This window comes from Bombus affinis, chromosome 6 (genome assembly GCF_024516045.1).
Source record: "Bombus affinis isolate iyBomAffi1 chromosome 6, iyBomAffi1.2, whole genome shotgun sequence".
In the NCBI taxonomy this organism is placed as follows: domain Eukaryota; kingdom Metazoa; phylum Arthropoda; class Insecta; order Hymenoptera; family Apidae; genus Bombus; species Bombus affinis.
The window spans coordinates 10464897-10487581 of record NC_066349.1 but is presented as its reverse complement, the minus strand read 5'-3'; the positions used below and the strand labels follow the sequence as shown (position 1 = coordinate 10487581).

The following is a 22685-nucleotide window of genomic DNA, read 5'->3' as shown; positions in this document are numbered from 1 at the left end:
CGAATTTCCTTCTGACCAATCAGAACGCGTGACTAGGTTTAACGTGACTATCTTTGATTTCGATTAATACGACTAGAGTGGTCAGAATAATTAATTGTAATATTTCTTGTTTTATAAGAAAAGACATATTAGTTACAAATTTTTATTTCTGAAATAATGTCGGATAATAATGTAAATATTATCCAGGAAATAAATAAATTAAATTTGGAGTTAAAAAGGAAATTGGAAGTAGTCTCAAAATGGAGAGGTATATTCTAATACTAGAGAGGAAATTTCCTATCTGCTAATGTATTAATTATTTCTGTAATGAAAAGAGTCTTTTTAACATCTTTTTTACTTTTAGTCGAATGTGCTCAATTGCAACTAGAATTTCTAAAGTTGTACACTCCAGAATGTCTTGAAATTTTCGAATCGCTTAAACAAATGACTGACATGAGTATCGATTCGAATACTAAGTTTAATAATCCTTAGTTATTAAAAAATACTTTCTTATTAATGTACTATCACGATTTTCAATAAACGATATGAGACAATTATTTTGAAATATATTTATTACATTCGAATATAGGACTTATACATAGAATGTATTTCTGATTTTGATAACATAAAGACAGACATAGATATACATACGTTGATCTTTTATCCGACGAAATATAAATTTACACTAGAATAGAATCATGGTGTACCTTTTTAAACTTCATTAAATATCTTTTAATATCGATATATTTCGGTAGATTTATGTTGTATGTTGATATTCCACAATGGAAGAAAATAGATAAATAAGATACTTTACCGCGTTATTATGTAGCATCATTTGGAAGTATTCAAGTAAATTTAATCTGAACAAAGTAAGAAAAATGAACTTTTTATTACGTGATTGCGAGGAAATTTCTGAAAATCATCTAGTGTAAAAAAATTAAACATCATCGTATGTTATGCTCTCTGATGTTCAACGACTGTTTTAATGTATTTTATTATACAACTGATTATTTCTTTTGCGAGGCGTTCGTCCAAACTTTTTACTTTTTTTAAAGTTAAAATGGCTTTATATTATTAGCAAGATAAGAAATTTTGAAGTTCGTCCATTCTTGGGAAATAATGACAAAAATTTTCTTTGATAATTATTGTCCCTCATAGCTTGTCGTTACATTTATTACTAGAAAAAAAGCACCTCGCAAATAGTTTAAAAGTCAGTCGTTCTTTTTCCAGTTTATTATATTAAACGATATCCACATGTAATGGAATCAATCTATTGTACACAATCATGTACGCAAAACTCGAAGCCACTTCAATCATCTTCATCGACGTGTTCTCGAATCGACTTTAAAAGTTATTCGATCCTTTGATTCTTTGTCTCTTTCGTCTTAAATGAATCCACCCGCTCAATAAAAGTAACATGACTCTTATCGCATTCTTGGATGATATATTGTTTCGAACAACTTAACCTCTATTCCTTGACCTCAACGTTTTTCTCTTTCTCTTGGTTGCAAACCAAATAAACGAAATGCTGAAAGTTGACTATAGAAATGAAGCTCGGTTCGAGGTCACTGATTTGTTAAAAAGCCACACCCGTTTCTCGACATCGTCTCACTTAATTTTAATCCTTTATTTTTTTATCGGTCCGACTGTTGAGAGCTGGTCATATCGTAGATGCTGTTCAATCGTCGCCCGTTGTAGGGGTAAGTAAGGTAACGATGCCAATATTGGTAATGATAACGTCGTAAACAAGAGTCGTTTCCATCGAGGCGACATTGATCGGAGATTGCTGTCGGAGTCTGTAATTGCGACAATATTAAAGCTGTGCTGGCGCACGCTTCTCTGCTCTTTGGTCCTTCTCTTATTTCTTGGGCGTCGCAGATTTTTCCCGCTTCCACTGCATAGTTACCTAAGCATTCTTCTTCCAGCTCGTTCTGTACCTGAAATTAATAAGAAATTTATTTTATTCGGCTTTATATATTTTAATGGGATTTCCCTTTTTCCCGTAAACAATAAACAAAAAAATAAAATAAAATAGGATGGAATTGCGTTCAACAAATTGAGTAACTTGAGTTTTAAATAGAGACTTTTGAATGATTAAGATTAGAGTAAGAATATTTACGCAGGCCTTGCAGATTTGAAGCATGACGCAAGGAAGATAGAGCATTTGTGATTCGTCTCCACCTAAAGTGTCTACTGTTCTGCATCGTCTCTCGATCAGTTCTAGCTCTGGACAGGCTCTATTTTCTTCCACGGCTTTTCACAAAATATAATAGTTAATATAATGTATTGGTACCAAAGAGTATAATACAATATAATGATTAATCAAATTGCACCTTCAGTTTCTATTAAATTGTTGATGCGTTTATCCTTGGATTTAGAGTTATTACTATTCTCTCGGAAGTTCGAGGTTTGATTACCCTGTACTTGAGTTGCCTTTTGAGCCTCTATCCTAGTCGCCACATTGTTCCTGAGTTCGTTTAAAGCTTTTCTCATTTTTTCGAAGGAATAGGCAGATGCAATTCGTGCCATTATCTTATCCTTTACCTATCATTTTATTTAAACATTATAAAATTGATATATACATAATGTTTGATATATACATAACGCTAACTGTGGTGTCATGTATACTGATTGGTTTCCTTAAACGAGTCATACCTTTTGCATATCTATACCATTTTCAGAATCTCTGTATTTCAAAGCTTCCTCAATAATCAAGTCCTTAATGGTTTTTTGTCTGGGATCTAGTTGATCCAACCTGTCTTTTCTTTCGTCAGCTTCCTTTTCGTATTCTCGGTCGTTTGCCTTCAGATTCTCTACCATATTCTAATAAACCGATATATTAATTCAACCATTATAGATTGAGTTTACGATTAGAAGAAGAATAAGAAAAAGAAGAACACTTTCTACTTCTCTTAATTACTTCATAGTATCGCTGTAACATCCATTCATCGTCTTGATTCGGAGTCCCTTGGCCAGCCATGAACGTAGCTTTCTTCTTTCTTCTATCAATACCAAAATATTCAGACCAATCGACGCTCTTCTTTCTCACCTCGATAGATTTTGACTTGCCTAACTTTGTCACATTCTCCTTTTGCCCTTTCGGCGAAGGAGTCACCTTTGGCGCTTCCGAAGAACTCTCATGTTTATGCTGATCCCCATGTTCATGATCGTGATCGTGATTATGGTCATGATCATGGTCGTGATCGTGGCTGTGATCATGCTTGAAGTTGTGAGTATGATTTTGATTATCCACGGATTGAGTGCCAAACAGTGCTCCCAGATCTTGAGCGACCTTGAAATGTAAATAAATAGATACTTTCATTTTAAAATATACTTAATTTTTACTTTCTTTTTATCATACATTCAAATGATTTAAATTTAGATCTAAAATAAAGATCAAGGTTGAATAATTATTTAATTACGCATGTAATATTTGATTACAAATTGCTAAAGAATTTCTAGAAAACTTCTCAGCTGATTTACCTTGGGATCGGTAATCTGTTTTTTGGTAGATGTAGATACAGGTTTTGGGCTCCTCTTGGCAACTAGGTACCGTTTAGCCATATTTCTGTAGGTCCTCAGGGATCGTCCTATGGGATAGCCACCATTCATGTTTCTTTGTTCGCCCATTGAGAGGTACAATAAATTTGGGTCTTGTTCCCGATTGCCGAAATCGTTTTCGTCGGATTCTCGACTCTGACCTCGGGCCATAGACTCTTTATTCAACAATGCACCCCAGGACATTGGACCTAAATTCCTATTATTCATAGTTTCATCAGTATTTTAAATTTCACCAAATTTTTAAATTTTAACATTAATAAATATACAAAATATTTTTAAGGATTATTTTGTATTAAGAAATAACAATGCTTATCGTAGAAAATGTAGATTAAAATATAAATTAAAATGAAATACATCTATTTTAAAATTAAATAACTTAGTCCAAGCTATTATATTTTAAAATTATGTAGGATATTGTTAGTTCAATAAAGTTGAGTATTAAGATTCATATTAATCGCTAACTCATATATTTTGTTGCCTCGATCGCCTTTGTATCGATCATAGAGCATCTGACGAGCGTCCATATACCCTTCGTCATCCGTATCTCCAAGATTATACGGAGAGCCATCCTGCAGTTCTTCTAGAAACAATTTCGCCAACTCTTTATTATCAATATTCGATCGTTCAAAACCATAGCCCCTTTTACGATTGGAACCTCGTTCACGTTCTCGAAATAACGATGTGACTGGTTGTTCCTGGATATTACCAAACAATGTACCTCTTTCTTTTCGTAGAAATATAGTATAACATGGATTAAGAAAAGGAAGAAACGCTACCTGTTGTTGGGGGACATTCTCTAGATAATCAATCAATGCCCTTTCGAGTAATTTATTATTCAAATCTTGGAAACCATTTCCTACAGTTTCTAGTTGTCCAGTTTCTAGAACAAATTTCCATTACGTAGAAAATCTTTATGATTTAAGATTTGATTGATTTTTTTAAATAAATTTTATGAGCTACGGTATATAGAGTGTTCCAGAATGAGTATGTCTGGGCAGGAAATTGAAGATTAAAAAAAAAAATAAGTAGAATAAACACGATAAAGCTTTTTTCTTTGAGATCTTGTTTTCGTAAAAATATTATACATGCACTTAGCTAACTCCAACATGAATAAACGTACATTAATATGTACTCGGTTTATGTATACATACAAATAAAACACGTACGCATAGATAAATCTTCAATCTCTAATTTTCTCAAAAACAGAATTTTAAGAAAAATAATTTTATTTTTTTCTCCAGACTTGACCAATTAAAGCACTCTTTATAAAATGGAATAGTCGATATAAAAATAGATGTTGTATGAAAGTGGATAATGAAATATGCTAAATCATCGTGATGATTGTGCATGAACCTTATGCATGAACGTGCTAAACTATCATATGAGAGAGTACCATTAGGCAAAAATTCTATTTCTTCATCTTCCTCTTCTATTTCCCTTTCACCCTGACGTTCTCTGTCAAGCTTCCTTTCTCCCTCTCCACCATGATATTTAAACGAGCGTAAATCATTGTAGTAGTCTTGCGAATTCGTATCCAGAGATCGCTGTTTTCTGGTAATGGCATCCAAAGCACTTCTCAAGGATTCCTCCATCGAATGATGGGGTATGGGTGCCAGCGCTGTCGCCGACCCCATGAGTAGAGACACTAATAGCCATTCTTGAGGCAACATTTTACCTGTAAAAGCAAATAAATGTTATAATCTTGCATTTATAGATTTTTGTAAATTGTTTGCACATTCTTTGCAGAATTGTTTACGAATGTCTATGAAATATAATATTACGAAATTACATATAAAATTATATGTTCTATAAGACTAATTGAGTAGCTTTTAGAAAAAGAAACGGTCCATAAGAAAAAATCAATTAAATAATTGCGTTGCAAGTTTTGGATTTAGTTTTTCAAATATTAACTATAATTTCTTCGAGTTCATTCTATATAGTTAGAAAATGAAAAAAGATTTCACCATAATTCAACTATTTTTATATATCTATATATTATTATAAGGATGTATAATATATATTTTATGTATTATTTATTTGGATAGTGAATTTTACTTCACAAACTATATATACATTGAAGTTTTACAGCGTAATGTGGAACCTATTAAATTTCATTTTTAACGTAGATCAAAATTGTAGTGTAACTCCTGAAGGAACATATGTTTTTGTAGAAAGTTTCTTAGTTATAAAACTAAAAGTTATATATTTTTCCCGTATGTACGTATTTCCTAAAAATTCGTCTTCTAAATTTTCTTCAGAATTAGTAAATGTTAGCATTGAATCTGCTTTTCTAAAGCAATCATGCAACAGACGATCCCAGTATTAAAGGAAAGTCTACTTTATGGTATATCTTCAACAGGTTGTCTACCCAAGTGTCATAGTACAGAAAAGTCGACCCACAACATGTGTAGAAGTGTGTGTGGCGTCGTTATGTTGTCGTCGGCGATAGTAGTAGTTGCCGGCTATAGATGTCGCTGCTGGGGCACTGCTAATTATTCTTTTTATTTGATGCGTGGCAGGAAAATAGGAGATATTACGGGCGCCGGGAATCGAACCCGGGTCCCGAACGTTCGAAATCTAGAGAGCGCGTTAACTCACTTCGCTACCGTGTCCGTAGCTTAGTGTTGTGTAGCGGTATTTGTTGTCGAGTGCCGTTACAATACCTCCTCCCTTACCAGAGATAATGTTATAATCTTAGTGTATTTAAAGCGTCAGCCGATTGTTGTCAAGAGCCCGTGCTAACGTTGCGCGATGTCTTTGATGTGGCAGTGGATCCTGTCCGGTACGGTACGTGCGGTTGTAGGCCTCTGTTCCTCGCAGAAATCATCTCGTGCCCAGTCACCTGTTGTTTATTTGCGCGCCGATTGGAGGTGAGGTGTCGAGGGTTTTACTGAAGGAAAGGGCTGCTGTTCCGTGTTCGTCGTAGCGGAAGGTCCAGCTTGCCACAGACTTAGATTCGCGATGATGGAAGGCTCGGTAGTGCTATCACGGTGTCACACCTCTGTTTTGCGTGTTCATATCACGTCGGGGTCACCGATGTAAAGGTGTGTGTGGCGTTATGTTGTTGTCGGTGATAGTAGGTAGTTGCCGGCTGTAGATGCGCGCTGGGGCACTGTTAATTATTCTTTTTATTTGATGCGTAGCAGAAAAATATGATCACGAGCGCCGGGAATCAAACCCGCGTCCCGAACGTTCGAGAAATCTAGAACGTTAACCGTTCGCTACCGTGTTCGTTAATTAGTTAGTGTCGTGTAGCGGTATTTGTTGTCGTCGAGTGCCGCTACACATGAAATGGAACCTTTGACTTTATGATCTTATGTTAAGAATATTTAGAAGCTTTAGTTTGGTTCTAGAAAATGGATAAGAACATCGAGGGGAATGACGAGTGTTAGAAGAGAATGGAAAGTATGTTAGTAGTTCTGTTTAATCAGCTTTATCAGTCGGTATCGATTCCGCAAAAAGGCCAGCGAAGTCCCTTCTTAACAGAAGACGTAGTAGTGAAAACTAGTGATGCAACAGGGATTGCTCTACACTCTACGCCCTGGTCGATCGACTTTTTCGTTACAAAGATTGATGTAATTCTACATCAATCGATGATTCGATGCTCAGGTAATCGATTGTATTTATGAAATGTTTATAGAATGATTGAGACGCAATGGGATTAAATTAAAATTAACTCGAAATTCATATGTTTGTATCGTCTGTATAAAATATTTTTCAATCATCATAGATGATATATATTGTTATAGTTGATGAGTTTATGACAAAAATATGACTGTCTACCTCGAAGAAAGCAAAAGAATACTCTATAAAATCTTCGATTTCTGTTCAATATATATAATATGATTTTTAGGAGTGTATCCATTTGCTACAATTATACTACAGAATAATCGCATCTAATTAATTCATGAAGTTATTATTCTCACGACAAAAGTTTTTATAGAAACAATTTATTTTCATTCCATAATGGATCATAAATTAAGGCAAAAATTATTTTATATAATACGCTGTGAATCTAGTTTCTGGCAACTAGAACGTATCCTTACTATACATTATTTAAAAGGTCGAAATATTTGATAAGGATCGTCCTTATTACGAGTGGTTCTTTTATGGTCGCGTTACTTCTGTGTTGTTACATTGTTCCTCTAATTTAGTAGTCTAACAGAGACTAGATGATCGTTATGAGCACCTAATATCTTATTTTATAGCGATAAAGGGAAAATCTAAATGGAAAGACTTTTTACTACTTGATAACTAAATTTACATAAAATATAAAATTTCCCGACATAGACGCACATTAAATACAAAATTAAATTTTTTAGAGATCAGCCAATGTATACGGCTGTGATATAAATTTCCAGATTAGATATTAGATATTTTCACTTTACATATTCAAGAGATGGCAGCCATTGAACAAATCTAACATTGTTTCTCGAAACTTCCTTTAAAAACATACTTCCAGGACTTTCCTGCTTCCCTAGCTCCCGAGGGCATGCTAATTGGCTCATAGGCTCACAGAACAATTCTAATTGTCTAATCATATACCTGTAATCGATTTGCTCAGCTGTTTTTACAAATTCCTCGCATTATGTCATTTTATCTTCCGAATTGCTTATTTTCCTACTACCCTGGAAATCTAAAAAAAATGATTGTACAATGTTGTACAACCAGGTGATTATATTATAATTTTCCTCTGCAAAATTATAATTTCAAACGATCGACATAGACGCACATTAAATACAAAATTAAATTTTTTAGAGAGCAGCCAATGTATACAGCTATGATATAAATTTCCAGATTAGATATTAGATATTTTCACTCTACATATTCAAGAGATGGCAGCCATTGAACAAATCTAACATTGCTTCTCGAAACTTCCCTTAACAACATACCTCCAGGACTTTCCTGCTTCCCTAGCTCCCGAGGGCATGCTGATTGGCTCATAGGCTCTATTCTAATTGTCTATCAATCGTCTATCAACAATTCTAATTGTCTAATAATATACCTGTAATCGATTTGCTCAGCTGTTTTTACAAATTCCTCGCATTATGTCATTTTATCTTCCGAATTGCTTATTTTCCTACTACCCTGGAAATCTTAAGAAATTGATTCTACAATGTTGTACGACCAGGTAATTATATTATAATTTTCCTCTGCAAAATTATAATTTCAAACGATCGACATAGACGCACATTAAATACAAAATTAAATTTTTTAGAGAGCAGCCAATGTATACAGCTGTGATATAAATTTCCAGATTAGATATTAGATATTTTCATTCTATATATTCAAGAGATGGCAGCCATTGAACAAATCTAACATTGTTTCTCGAAACTTCCCTTAACAACATACTTCCAGGACTTTCCTGCTTCCCTAGTTCCCGAGGGCATGCTAATTGGCTCATAGGCTCACAGAACAATTCTAATTGTCTAATCATATACCTGTAATCGATTTGCTCAGTTGTTTTTACAAATTCCTCGCATTATGTCATTTTATCTTCCGAATTGCTTATTTTCCTACTACCCTGGAAATCTAAAAAAAATGATTGTACAATGTTGTACAACCAGGTGATTATATTATAATTTTCCTCTGCAAAATTATAATTTCAAACGATCGACATAGACGCACATTAAATACAAAATTAAATTTTTTAGAGAGCAGCCAATGTATACAGCTGTGATATAAATTTCCAGATTAGATATTAGATATTTTCACTCTACATATTCAAGAGATGGCAGCCATTGAACAAATCTAACATTGCTTCTCGAAACTTCCCTTAACAACATACCTCCAGGACTTTCCTGCTTCCCTAGCTCCCGAGGGCATGCTGATTGGCTCATAGGCTCTATTCTAATTGTCTATCAATCGTCTATCAACATTTCTAATTGTCTAATCATATACCTGTAACCGATTTGCTCAGCTGTTTTTACAATTTCCTCGCATTATGTCATTTTATGTTCCGAATTGCTTATTTTCCTACTACCCTGGAAATCTTAAGAAATTGATTCTACAATGTTGTACGACCAGGTAATTATATTATAATTTTCCTCTGCAAAATTATAATTTCAAACGATCGACATAGACGCACATTAAATACAAAATTAAATTTTTTAGAGAGCAGCCAATGTATACAGCTGTGATATAAATTTCCAGATTAGATATTAGATATTTTCATTCTATATATTCAAGAGATGGCAGCCATTGAACAAATCTAACATTGTTTCTCGAAACTTCCCTTAACAACATACTTCCAGGACTTTCCTGCTTCCCTAGCTCCCGAGGGCATGCTGATTGGCTCATAGGCTCTATTCTAATTGTCTATCAATCGTCTATCAACAATTCTAATTGTCTAATCATATACCTGTAATCGATTTGCTCAGCTGTTTTTACAATTTCCTCGCATTATGTCATTTTATCTTCCGAATTGCTTATTTTCCTACTACCCTTTTTTTTTCCTTTGCGTGAGGAGGGGGAAATTCTGTTACGCATGCTCAGTGACCGCATCACTGGGTTGTGTGGGACTCGGGCGGACGTTGTTGCCATACCCACTAAAACCCCCTCCACCTTCATCCTCTGCTTTGAGGACAGACAACCTCGGTAAAACCTGTCGGCAGCCATCAGGGTTTTCTATATATATATATATATATATTTATATAGATTTACTCTTCCTAATAAATTTAATTTATAAATAAAAATAAATTTATCTTTAAATATTCTTCTACATATATATATATATATATATATATAATTTTATTCTCTCACCAATAAATTATATAAATTATATTCTAAAATTATAATAAAATTTTATTTTTTAATTTAATAAATTAACTTAAATTTTCTAAAAATATAATTTTATTCTACAAATCAAATTTAATTAAAATTCAAATTTTTAAAATAAATAAATAAATATAATTTATTATTATTATTATTATTATTATTATTATTATTATTATTATTATTATTATTATTAATATTAATATATGTCGGAGATGAAAGAACACCGGAACCCCTCCTTGGATTCGCGTGAATACTGTAACGTTGTAACTTAGATTAAACAAATGCCGCTCCGACTATTCGAGATTTATGATCATGAGCTTGGGCTCGAGGCAACAATCAGTCGCCGAACGTAGCCGCGGTCAAAGGGATGAACGTTTTATCTAACAAAGGCACAGAGTAACTCTATACCTCTCCTTAAAAGAAATAGTCGTAGCGACACGCGGCAGTAAATACTTCAATAGTTTCTATCCCGCGGCCCGCCACACGCAGAGTTTGTCCTCCGGGTAAGATGATCGCCGGGTGTCGGCATGCCTTTGTAGTGTATGTTTAGCTAACGTGAGAACCCGCTATAGATCTTAAGATTTAGTCAAGCGAAGTCCGTCAAATAGACTTCGTTGCAACTACGGGAAGATAGGAGAAACCTATCTTCCACGAATGTTGCCCCCCATCAACAACCTCCCCTCAAGGGCGGCCAGCATCTCTTTCAAAACGCCGATATGGAGATCGACCAATTAGCAACAGCGCTAATTTCCCTCACCTTTGGAACGAAAGCTTTCGTTGACGAATCCGAGGATCTCATGTCCTTAGATACACCCATTATAGTTCTCCTCGACGGCATCATCGAGACGGAGATTCATTCTTTCGTACGATCTCATCGACGAATAACAGTACTATCTTACAACCAGTGAATACCTCACGTTTAGTTAACAAAGAGTTAGATTTGAACTGTGCGATAACATACGTTTATCATCCCGTGACCGCGGATTCGTTTGAACCTAAGGTCATTATCACTAGTGCTACGAGTGCTTAATCTTGTTAATAAGCCTGTGCTAATAAACTCTCCGTTGTATCACGACAATGGCTAATTCTAATGAAAATTCATTAAACGCCCATCTCCATAATCCTGACTTCAATCCGACATATATATATATATATCATAAAATATAATATAAATTTATACTTCAAATAAATTTAATTTATAGATAAAAATAAATTTAATATCTTTTATATAAAAAATTAATTTAACTTTAAGTACATTAAACATGTAATTCTACCCTCTCAATAAATTATATAAATTACATCTTAAAATTAAAATAAAATTTTATTTTTAACCTTATCAAATTAATTTAATTTAAATTTTTTAATTTTAATAAAATTTAATTTTCTATTCAAAATTTTTTTACAAATATAATTTTTCTATATTACATTATATTATTATTTATTATTATTATTATTTATTTATTATTATTATTATTGTTATTATTATTTATTTATTTATTTCTTTATTTACTTACTATTATTATTATCATTTTATCTTCCGAATTGCTTATTTTCCTACTACTCTTTTTTTTTCCTTTGCGTGAGGAGGGGGAAATACTGTTACGCATGCTCAGTGACCGCATCACTGGGTTGTGTGGGACTCGGGCGGATGTTGTTGTCGTGCCCACAAATACCCCCTCCACCTTCATCCTCTGCTTTGAGGACAGACAACCTCGGTAAAACCTGTCGGCAGTCATCAGGGTTGTCTTTTCATGCTCCGTCATTTTCCTACTACCCGGGAAATCTAAAGAAATTGATTTTACAATGTTGTACGACCAGGTAATTATATTATAATTTTCCTCTGAAAAATTATAATTTCAAACGATCGACATAGACGCACATTAAATACAAAATTAAATTTTTTAGAGATCAGCCAATGTATACGGCTGTGATATAATTTCCAGATTAGATATTAGATATTTTCACTCTACATATTCAAGAGATGGCAGCCATTGAACAAATCTAACATTGCTTCTCGAAACTTCCCTTAACAACATACCTCCAGGACTTTCCTGCTTCCCTAGCTCCCGAGGGCATGCTGATTGGCTCATAGGCTTTATTCTAATTGTCTATCAATCGTCTATCAACAATTCTAATTGTCTAATAATATACCTGTAATCGATTTGCTCAGCTGTTTTTACAAATTCCTCGCATTATGTCATTTTATGTTCCGAATTGCTTATTTTCCTACTACCCTGGAAATCTTAAGAAATTGATTCTACAATGTTGTACGACCAGGTAATTATATTATAATTTTCCTCTGCAAAATTATAATTTCAAACGATCGACATAGACGCACATTAAATACAAAATTAAATTTTTTAGAGATCAGCCAATGTATACAGCTGTGATATAAATTTCCAGATTAGATATTAGATATTTTCACTCTACATATTCAAGAGATGGCAGCCATTGAACAAATCTAACATTGTTTCTCGAAACTTCCCTTAACAACATACTTCCAGGACTTTCCTGCTTCCCTAGCTCCCGAGGGCATGCTAATTGGCTCATAGGCTCACAGAACAATTCTAATTGTCTAATCATATACCTGTAATCGATTTGCTCAGCTGTTTTTACAATTTCCTCGCATTATGTCATTTTATCTGCCGAATTGCTTATTTTCCTACTACCCTGGAAATCTAAAGAAATTGATTGTACAATGTTGTACGACCAGGTAATTATATTATAATTTTCCTCTGAAAAATTATAATTTCAAACGATCGACATAGACGCACATTAAATACAAAATTAAATTTTTTAGAGATCAGCCAATGTATACAGCTGTGATATAAATTTCCAGATTAGATATTAGATATTTTCATTCTACATATTCAAGAGATGGCAGCCATTGAACAAATCTAACATTGCTTCTCGAAACTTCCCTTAACAACATACCTCCAGGACTTTCCTGCTTCCCTAGCTCCCGAGGGCATGCTGATTGGCTCATAGGCTCTATTCTAATTGTCTATCAATCGTCTATCAACAATTCTAATTGTCTAATCATATACCTGTAATCGATTTGCTCAGCTATTTTTACAATTTCCTCGCATTATGTCATTTTATCTTCCGAATTGCTTATTTTCCTACTACCCTGGAAATCTAAAGAAAATGATTGTACAATGTTGTACAACCAGGTGATTATATTATAATTTTCCTCTGAAAAATTATAATTTCAAACGATCGACATAGACGCACATTAAATACAAAATTAAATTTTTTAGAGATCAGCCAATGTATACGGCTGTGATATAATTTCCAGATTAGATATTAGATATTTTCACTCTACATATTCAAGAGATGGCAGCCATTGAACAAATCTAACATTGCTTCTCGAAACTTCCCTTAACAACATACCTCCAGGACTTTCCTGCTTCCCTAGCTCCCGAGGGCATGCTGATTGGCTCATAGGCTCTATTCTAATTGTCTATCAATCGTCTATCAACATTTCTAATTGTCTAATCATATACCTGTAACCGATTTGCTCAGCTGTTTTTACAATTTCCTCGCATTATGTCATTTTATGTTCCGAATTGCTTATTTTCCTACTACCCTGGAAATCTTAAGAAATTGATTCTACAATGTTGTACGACCAGGTAATTATATTATAATTTTCCTCTGCAAAATTATAATTTCAAACGATCGACATAGACGCACATTAAATACAAAATTAAATTTTTTAGAGATCAGCCAATGTATACAGCTGTGATATAAATTTCCAGATTAGATATTAGATATTTTCACTCTACATATTCAAGAGATGGCAGCCATTGAACAAATCTAACATTGTTTCTCGAAACTTCCCTTAACAACATACTTCCAGGACTTTCCTGCTTCCCTAGCTCCCGAGGGCATGCTAATTGGCTCATAGGCTCACAGAACAATTCTAATTGTCTAATCATATACCTGTAATCGATTTGCTCAGCTGTTTTTACAATTTCCTCGCATTATGTCATTTTATCTGCCGAATTGCTTATTTTCCTACTACCCTGGAAATCTAAAGAAATTGATTGTACAATGTTGTACGACCAGGTAATTATATTATAATTTTCCTCTGAAAAATTATAATTTCAAACGATCGACATAGACGCACATTAAATAGAATAATATTAATTAACAATGAACGTAAATGTTTAATGACATAAGTGATATTTGACTCGTAATAATGAGTTGGAATTGATGCGAACTTCGTGATCCAAGAGTTAAATGATGAATTTAAAAACGACGAAACAAGGATGAATTTTCTAATGAAAATGAATTTTTCCACTGATAAAAAAGATATAGTCTCGACATTAAGGAAGAACTTTCTTCCCCCTTGTTGTTCCTGAATGACGCGACGCTTCTCTGATCGATAGATGTAATGCATTCCACGCGTACAATCAGCTTTGCCGCACCATCGTGAAATCCGATTAACATTGACCCTCCTCCTATTACCAACAACTTTCTGCGTATTCATAACGTATTTATATACGTATATACAATAACCATTTTATAGAAGAAATATGCAGAATCGCCTCGATCGTATCAAGGAGCATGAAAATACGCGGTACAGTCGCGAATCGATAACCGGCTATCAGAACACCGACACCGTGCTCTTAAATTTCATTCAAGGTATTCGAAGAAAGCTTTGTCGATAGACTGTTTTTGTACACATTGTGTGTCATTCATCTTTAATCCTTGATCAAGCGATTAAATTAATCAAGTTAACCGAACTCGAGTGACTTGATTTTAAATTTGCGTTTATACAAAGACAAATTATTTGATTTCCAATATGCCGAATTCAAGTAGACTGTGCGAAATATAGAAAGTTAAATATTGATCAATCGCGTAAACTTTAATCTTTAATCCTTTAACACCGTGACGAATTTTATTCGCTCTATCTCTTTCAATAACTATATGCTTTTAGCATGCGTGTATGATGCTAATTTGAACGTATGATAGGAATTAAAATTCACGAAATTCAGAAGGAAGGAAAGAAACCATAGCGAACGAACGGATCAAGAGGAAAATAGTACAATTGATGAAATATTTAATTTGAGAAAACTTTAAATGAAGTTACGCTAACAGAAAAATCAAGAACAGATTTACTATTCGTACTTGTAAAAGCTTGATAATTTATGAGAAGATCTGACAAACAAATACGAATGTTATATATCACTTTCTGCATTTATTTACAGAAATATACACTTATATCACTTTTCCACTGAACTCCTCTGACTTATATGAAACGCGAACGGTAAGTTCTACATACAGAAGAAAGAATCTTATAAACATTACTTGTTGTTTCATCGTTAATTTGACCATACGGTCAGAGGTGATTCGTAATGCCGTGAGTCTAACAGATGGTGAAGCTAAACTCAAACTAGTGATACAAAATCTCTACAAGGAAACAGCGAAACCCTTCAGCAATGCAAATACTTTCGTCCTTAAGTAAAAAGAATGTAATTTTTAAACTTATTGACGTGAATTTCTTCGATGTCAGATTACTTCTAAACAAGGGGCGAGTACGCAAGTTAGAAAGTTTGGTTTAATAAAATTAGAAAAATGATATAATGACACTGTTTTATTTGATGGATAACTTACTTGATTTTTAGTTAGTCATTCGCGTGGCACACGCCAGTGTGTTTTATTTGGTTTGCGCGTTCACCCTTGTACCACTGCTTCCACCGTGACAATTCTCCACAGATTACGTAGAATATTGGACGACCTGCTGTTTCACGACTACCGATGACGCGGCCTCTTATATAGGAAACACCAGGATCAATAGAACCGCGCATGGAATCACCGTGGAGCAGCAACAAGTAAAGGCGTGTGGGGTGTGCCTGAGAAAACCGGAAAATTATAATCACGCGTTACATCAATCCAATGAACTAGCCAATTCGAGTGTTTAAGGGAACCGACAATCCTTGGAATCCCAAAAGAATCTCCTTCTTTTTTGTTTTATCGTCCATTCGAAATATGTTAATCTTTTTGAATAATTGGATATACGGTGTTGTTCGGAAAGTTGGTAGGGCAATTTAAGGAAAATTTGACGATAATCCACTTTTGTAGTGTTAGAATGTTATTAGGTTGCCTGTGTAACGTTTCATTCTCTAACTTTTTACCAGCCGTTCAGTAGTTTCCAAGATTTAGTCTTTTGACGTTGTTCCTGGAGGATTCTAGAGTCTCCAGTTCTTTTGGAATTAAAACAACTGTTTAAAGGGTGAAATAAATAATAGGTAAATGATGCTATGCCAATGATGTTTGGTAAATGACACACGTGGAGTTGAATATTTCAATTGAAATATTTCTGCGTGTTCTTCATCGATACATTGATTAACTCAGAACTTTTCTCTTCGATTACTGTATTTAACGTTATAACGTTCTTGTTTTAGAAATTCTTTTCAGTTCTATATACAGAATATATAATAGAATTTCGTTCGATTCTTATCGTTAATATATATATTCTTATTATATTCTTATTTTGGAAATAATTACCAGTGAGATCCTGAAAATTTCTCAACCTACTTCTACATGATCTTGGTTTTCTGATCAATTTTTGCCTTTTCCTTAAATTTCTTGTTCAACTTATGTGACACCGTCAGTAGAATACTAAACAAAAATATGATTGAATTTGCCTCGGTGGTGTGGGAACATTCTCATAAGAATTCAGTTATGTTAACGTTATTAAACATATTTAAAAAACATTATTAAAAAACATGATCAAAATAACTCTACAGAAGTCCGCTACATAACTCAAATCCTTGCAAAGAATTTCTATGGCATTTATTACAGCATTATAAATATTTCAGAAATACTTCTTCAAATTTCGACGACTTATGTGATTTCAATTTTAAACGAAAGAGAGAATAACTATAGTAAGATATTAAACAGACCCTTAAAAATTTTTTTTATATATCAAAATATGAAAAAGCAGAATTTAGTAATGTAAATTGAACTAAAAGAAATTTGCAGATGAAATGTTACGTTAAGACAACGTTGGTCTTTAATGGAATGAATGGTCGGTAATGATCTCAAATAGTTTCCATGAAGCATTACGAAGGATAGATAGATGATTTGACGGAGTTTTTAGTAATAATTTTCTCGGGATTGTATGCGTTTCGTTCTGTTCAGAAATTCTCTCTCCTCCAGAGTACAAGAACTGCGGGTGACCTAAAAGAGAATTCTCAGATAGTTAGGGGATCAGTGGGAATTTTTCAATTTTAAGATTCCTATAATAGTTGAATATCGGTATTTTTGGTATTAGGGTTTTTAATTATTCCTGGAATGAAGGAGTTCTATTTTCAAAAGCCATGGAAACAGAGAATAAAATTACAATTCAAAATAATTATAAAACCGGGGGGACGATATTTTGAAAAGTCGAATTACGTTTCACTAAATTGAAATTCTCCAAATCTTGACTTATTCATCGCTATAATTTTCTACCGCATCTTCTTACGATTAGCTAAGTTGTAGTTTAGTAAGTAAATTAGTTAAGTAAATACAGTCGACTCTCCTTCGTATAACACGATTAATTCTTTCCGCGTTATATCGAAACCATATTAAAGCGAAACCAAAATAATATTCATGCTATACGAGGATTGCATAAATTTACTAAGCCATGCTATATGGAGATCGTTTTGTAGAAGGGCTGCCGCAATTTTTTCACCGTGTTATACCGTGTTTTCAGAGTATCGTGTTATAAGAGAGTTGAGCATACTAGAATAAGTGTTGTATGATTTCTGAGCAGGCGTGTGTAGTGTACCTCAGTCCCTCCAATAATCTATTTCACTAAACTATTGTTCATATTGTAAATCATTAAAATTATTCGATTTTTAATAATACAGGGAAATAACAATAAGAAACATCGATCATTGCCTTTGGTAATAATTAGAACGATACCGCTTATCCGATTTTACGATAAGCGATTGGCTATCAATGATAACGAAAAGAGACTTACGGAACTTTCGACGAACAACCACGACCAACAGTATCTGGAAGAATTTCCAGGAATGACATCAACGGAATTGGATACCTGTGTAAATCTAGATCTCCCAAAAAAAGGATTTCACCAATACGAAGATTTTTTGAAGCCTGAAAAACATTAAGGATAAAGTATTAGTCGAGGAAAGAGCAAGTTTTTGAATATTTTTCTACATAAAACGACTTGTTTCTACGCGATAACATTCATAACTGTTCGCTAATCGATCCGTGCAATTTCCTGTGCCACTTAACGATCGTTAGAATTAATTAAATCGACAAAGTTTTCCTACTCGTAGAGATAAAAAAGACACGTTTGCAGAAATAGTAAATCGTAATGCTACGTTGAGGAGCTTTCACGCACCAATTCACGAATGAATCCTCGATTTTTTGCGACAAGAAATGGAAGCTAGTGACCTTAATCGTGTCACCTTCGGAGTATTAACTGGTGATTCTTATTCCCTTCGGTTATCCTGAATGTGATTCTTATTGAACATCGTTATTATTGTTATTACTATTACCGCTTTTATTGCGCCGTAAATTATACGAAGCCCGCAAAGAAAGAAGTGATAAGTCTGATTTTTATGTGATAACTAAAATCGATCGATTAAATTCGATGACTAAAAGTCACTAATTTGGCATAACGTGATTAATAGCCTGTGCTGCAAAAATATGTCTCGAAAAATAGGTGTACAAGTTTCATGAAAAATCAACGTAATTAATGTAATCATAATCAATATTTTTGTAATGTTCAACAGAGCAATAGATAACATATACTTAATCTGATAATCAAATAATGAGGACAGTTTTAGTATTATAAGATTGATCGACAAAATATAGAATTTAAAAAATCCTAAAGAACAGAGTATGCAACTTATCGCGTCTTTCCCCGTGATCTTCATATATAACCTAATAGATAATAAAATACAAACCTAGTGGAACAAAAAATACATAAGTATCGCAAAAGTATGCTGACAATTTGCTGTACTAAAGTTAATATTACGAATTACGTTCGAATCTGTATTTAAAGTAATATGCATCTCGTTAATGATAGAATCATTTGACTAATTTGTATAATAGGAAGCACAAAGAAGAAGCGCGCGTTTAAACGAACTTTTATAATCACGCAGAACCAAACCAGGTAAACACCCAGTATATAGAAATGCAACAGAATTCGGTATCCAATACAGTTCCTGTCCTTTCGGGGCCAACCGTCATTACGGTACAACCACAAGGTATGTATATCATCTTGCTGATAAAAATATGTAAAATATGTTTATAAAATTATTGTTAACATATAATATACAATATAATATTTAAAATATAATAATAAGTAGTTTGTGGATATTTTATTCATCTATGAGAAACTTATGAATGTAAAAATGCACGAAGTACATAATGTGAAAAAATTTGTAAAATAATCGAAATATATTATTCGTTATAGTATTTAATGGATAAAATAAATCTCTATTACATATGAACTATTCTATTATATATGAGATATAATGATATATTAAATTCGGTCAGGAGAAACCAAACAAGAAAGAAGACCGATTCCTGTGAATACATTGAATTGGATATCGACACCAAGGTCACAGCTGACCGTACTTTCCGGAACTCATTTCTTATCTAATGTGGAACAATTGGAAATTCAACAGATTGTTGACCTCAGCACATGTTCGTAATTCATCTAAATTTAAATGAAAACAATGTCGATAAAGATAACTTATTAACTTATGCTTGGCTCGCGTATAATTGACTATCGATTTTTTAACGAATTAATTTCTAATTGCAGTAAGATGATTCTTCATCAATCACTAATTAATTAATAATTGTAATAAATTATAAAATTAATAAATAATATTAATTAATAATAAATAATAATTTTGGTCGAGAAAAAGTATGTAGACGAACTTTCAGTATGAAAAAATTAGTATACCACTGAGTTAATGGATAAATATGAAGAGAAAAATAATGTTTATTTAAGGTCTACAGCGGTGAACAAACATATCCAGTCAAATAAGTTTCTCATGTTACTTTTCGAAAATAACATTTTCAAAAATTTTAATTAATATTATATAACTGTATAACAGTATTCATTTGTCGTACTGCTTTCTTTTACTCGTCACGCTCTTATACTTGATATTAATCAAAGCTTTTTTAGACGTCATCGTTTTCAAACATAAAGTAAAAAATCAATTTGGTCGAAAGCTTTCTGAACATTATTTTACACTCAAATTAAATTATACATATAGTGAATTAACACTATATGTATAATTTACACCATCAAGAGTTACTGTTTGCATTTACAAATTGCACAATGTTCATATCTTTAAAATAGAAGAAAATTCAGAAATGACAAAAGTTTCTTTCTTTCATGTTAATAGTGCTCGGTAGATTAAAAAAGAAATTCCAATACAGAGTGAAAGTACCAAAAGCTGAAACGTTATTCCTAGCAATGGAAACAGAATCAAAGAATGAATCGAGCGGTTGGAGTTGCTCCAGATTGACTCGCGACGATTTTCAGTTAAATATTGTGGACCAATGCGGCGAAACCGCGTTCACCATGGTTATGAAATCCATGTGGACGTTTGCTTTGAATAAATCACACGTGAGTAAAATCCAGACGGTACACAAGATTATAAAATAGCTTGAATATATTTTTATTATTTACCATATAACAAAAAGATGAAAATTTCATTGTACAGAGTATGTCGGTGCTAAGCCCCAATTTAATTGGCACAATAGCACAACATTCTCATATAATAGGTTCCAGTTTTACGGTATACGATGCAATAGGGAAGCGACTTTGTAATATATACGGGCCAAATATTAGTGATTGTTGCATGTATCAAGAATCCCAGTTCCAGGTAATTTTTGTCTGGAAGAAAAAACGATATACAGGATGTGCCCAAAATCGGAGTACGTCCCAGCTGGGTACAGATATAAAACGAAAAACGATAATAACATTATTTTCAAATCGTGACATAAATCATGTTTAATAATACAAACACGAGCAAAAACAGAAATTTCATACCTCGAAACTGACAATTAATACACAGAAACCTGACGAACTTTCAAACTCACCTTTTTAGAAAATGAAGCCTTAGATGAAAAAATATGATATTTTTTCATATTTTATTATATAATTATATATTGCACACGACCGTTTGTACGATGATTTTAGAGACAGCCTGTATATTTTATTTAATACGTATTTGTATATATGTTGATATATATAATAATAGGTTGATGATAGCTTATATTTTAATATCTTTGATCACTTTGAATATCTATATCCCTATTTTTAATGAGATGGTGTTACTAGGAAGATACGTAAGAGTCATTATCTTCATACTAAAACTAAATAGAACCTATTTACTAATATAAATTGCTCCAAAATACACTTAGCACTACAACTAATTATACTATAATAGTCACTGTTACCTGCTCGCGCTTCTCGAGTAGCTTGTCGACTCGTCAAAGATGTCGATCTCACGACGCTCCATGTGTCCTGATTTGAAGATTTATTTATGACGTTATTTATGATTTAAACATTTTCAGAAGTCCTTCATCTAAAAAACAAAAGAACTGTACATACAGTCACATGTTATAGACTTTGGTAAATAATTCTCTCCATATTTCCAGAAGTAATAAAAATATTCAAAGTGGTTGATATTATTAAGCTACCTTATGCTTTATTTACAAATCATTTAATTGTAGTACATTAATTTCATTCAGGTAATCTCGATCGATGGCACTCATCAAATTGCATCCCTTATGCATCAGTGGGACAATATTCTTCACGATTATATTATGTTAATTACATTTCCTTCAGATTTGGACATAAAATTGAAAACCTTACTCCTCGCCGCAGCATTTCTTCTGGTAAATTCCTTTGTTGCAAATTAATGACTTAGGTAATTAAAGTTTTCGTTTCTTAGATGTTTGCAAAATTTCATCATAAATTGTTTTTTTAGGAATATCTGTACTTCAGACAACTAAGAAGATAGCTTTAATCGGGAAGATAAGATAGGCATCGACATCCACGTATTCAAACATTTTATTTTGTATCAATAAAAATTGTAGTATATTTGTTACGACCGTTCACGGAGAGACGCGGTCGCGAGGAAAACGCGTCAATGAGAGGCGTAGATTCTCGCCACGATTTGGATAATCGACGCCGCGAATTAGTCATTGCCCTGTTTCGATTAAGACAACAGAGGTGGTTAGAATGAGTTTAACACTGAATTAACAGGGTTAATATAAACTTGTATATTTAACAATATTTAATATTATAATGAGCACGTCAAAAATTGTTTAATGATAAATATAATTAGTTTGATACAGGAATTCGACCTGACTCTATAATA

At 33.1% G+C, this 22685-nt stretch overlaps 2 protein-coding genes and 1 long non-coding RNA gene across 4 annotated transcripts; 2 read left to right on the top strand and 1 right to left on the bottom strand.

Annotated features, from left to right (window-relative positions):
• Positions 1–98: 98 nt before the first annotated feature.
• LOC126918123 (uncharacterized) lies at positions 99–536 on the top strand. Its single transcript, XR_007711229.1, has 2 exons — positions 99–247; positions 344–536. It is a non-coding gene; the product is annotated as an uncharacterized LOC126918123 (long non-coding RNA).
• Positions 534–21135, bottom strand: LOC126918096 (uncharacterized). The gene is made up of 12 exons (XM_050725724.1): positions 20987–21135; positions 18293–18426; positions 15937–16175; positions 4934–5215; positions 4317–4420; positions 4003–4235; positions 3463–3736; positions 2900–3271; positions 2635–2802; positions 2313–2523; positions 2099–2232; positions 534–1916 (listed from the first exon to the last, which is right to left on the bottom strand). The coding sequence occupies exons 4-12, from the start codon at positions 5208–5210 to the stop codon at positions 1614–1616; spliced, it is 2076 nt and encodes a 691-aa protein (XP_050581681.1). The 5' UTR covers positions 5211–5215; positions 15937–16175; positions 18293–18426; positions 20987–21135; the 3' UTR covers positions 534–1613.
• On the top strand, positions 6123–22665 carry LOC126918113 (phospholipid scramblase 2-like). 2 transcript variants are annotated; one of them, XM_050725757.1, is made up of 7 exons: positions 6123–7149; positions 19443–19547; positions 19840–19989; positions 20700–20880; positions 20993–21182; positions 22054–22200; positions 22293–22665. In XM_050725757.1, the coding sequence occupies exons 1-7, from the start codon at positions 6939–6941 to the stop codon at positions 22323–22325; spliced, it is 1017 nt and encodes a 338-aa protein (XP_050581714.1). In that variant the 5' UTR covers positions 6123–6938; the 3' UTR covers positions 22326–22665. The 2 variants fall into 2 exon arrangements, with proteins under 2 accessions (XP_050581714.1, XP_050581713.1); XM_050725756.1 differs by lacking the exon at positions 22293–22665 and having other exon boundaries at positions 20700–20923; positions 21021–21182; positions 22054–22286.
• Positions 22666–22685: the final 20 nt, after the last annotated feature.

What these genes read in the sequence shown, in the direction of transcription:
- LOC126918096 (XM_050725724.1), bottom strand. Translation starts at nt 5,210, where the DNA reads ATGTTGCCTCAAGAATGGCTATTAGTGTCTCTACTCATGGGGTCGGCG. An exon ending in AATAGAATTTTTGCCTAATG is followed by an intron (nt 4,421 to 4,933) that starts GTACTCTCTCAT and finishes AATTTGTTCTAG; the next exon opens with AAACTGGACAACTAGAAACT. An exon ending in TGTTACAGCGATACTATGAA is followed by an intron (nt 2,803 to 2,899) that starts GTAATTAAGAGA and finishes TCGGTTTATTAG; the next exon opens with AATATGGTAGAGAATCTGAA.
- LOC126918113 (XM_050725756.1), top strand. Translation starts at nt 6,939, where the DNA reads ATGGAAAGTATGTTAGTAGTTCTGTTTAATCAGCTTTATCAGTCGGTA. An exon ending in CATTACGGTACAACCACAAG is followed by an intron (nt 19,548 to 19,839) that starts GTATGTATATCA and finishes AAATTCGGTCAG; the next exon opens with GAGAAACCAAACAAGAAAGA. An exon ending in TTGCTTTGAATAAATCACAC is followed by an intron (nt 20,924 to 21,020) that starts GTGAGTAAAATC and finishes TTCATTGTACAG; the next exon opens with AGTATGTCGGTGCTAAGCCC.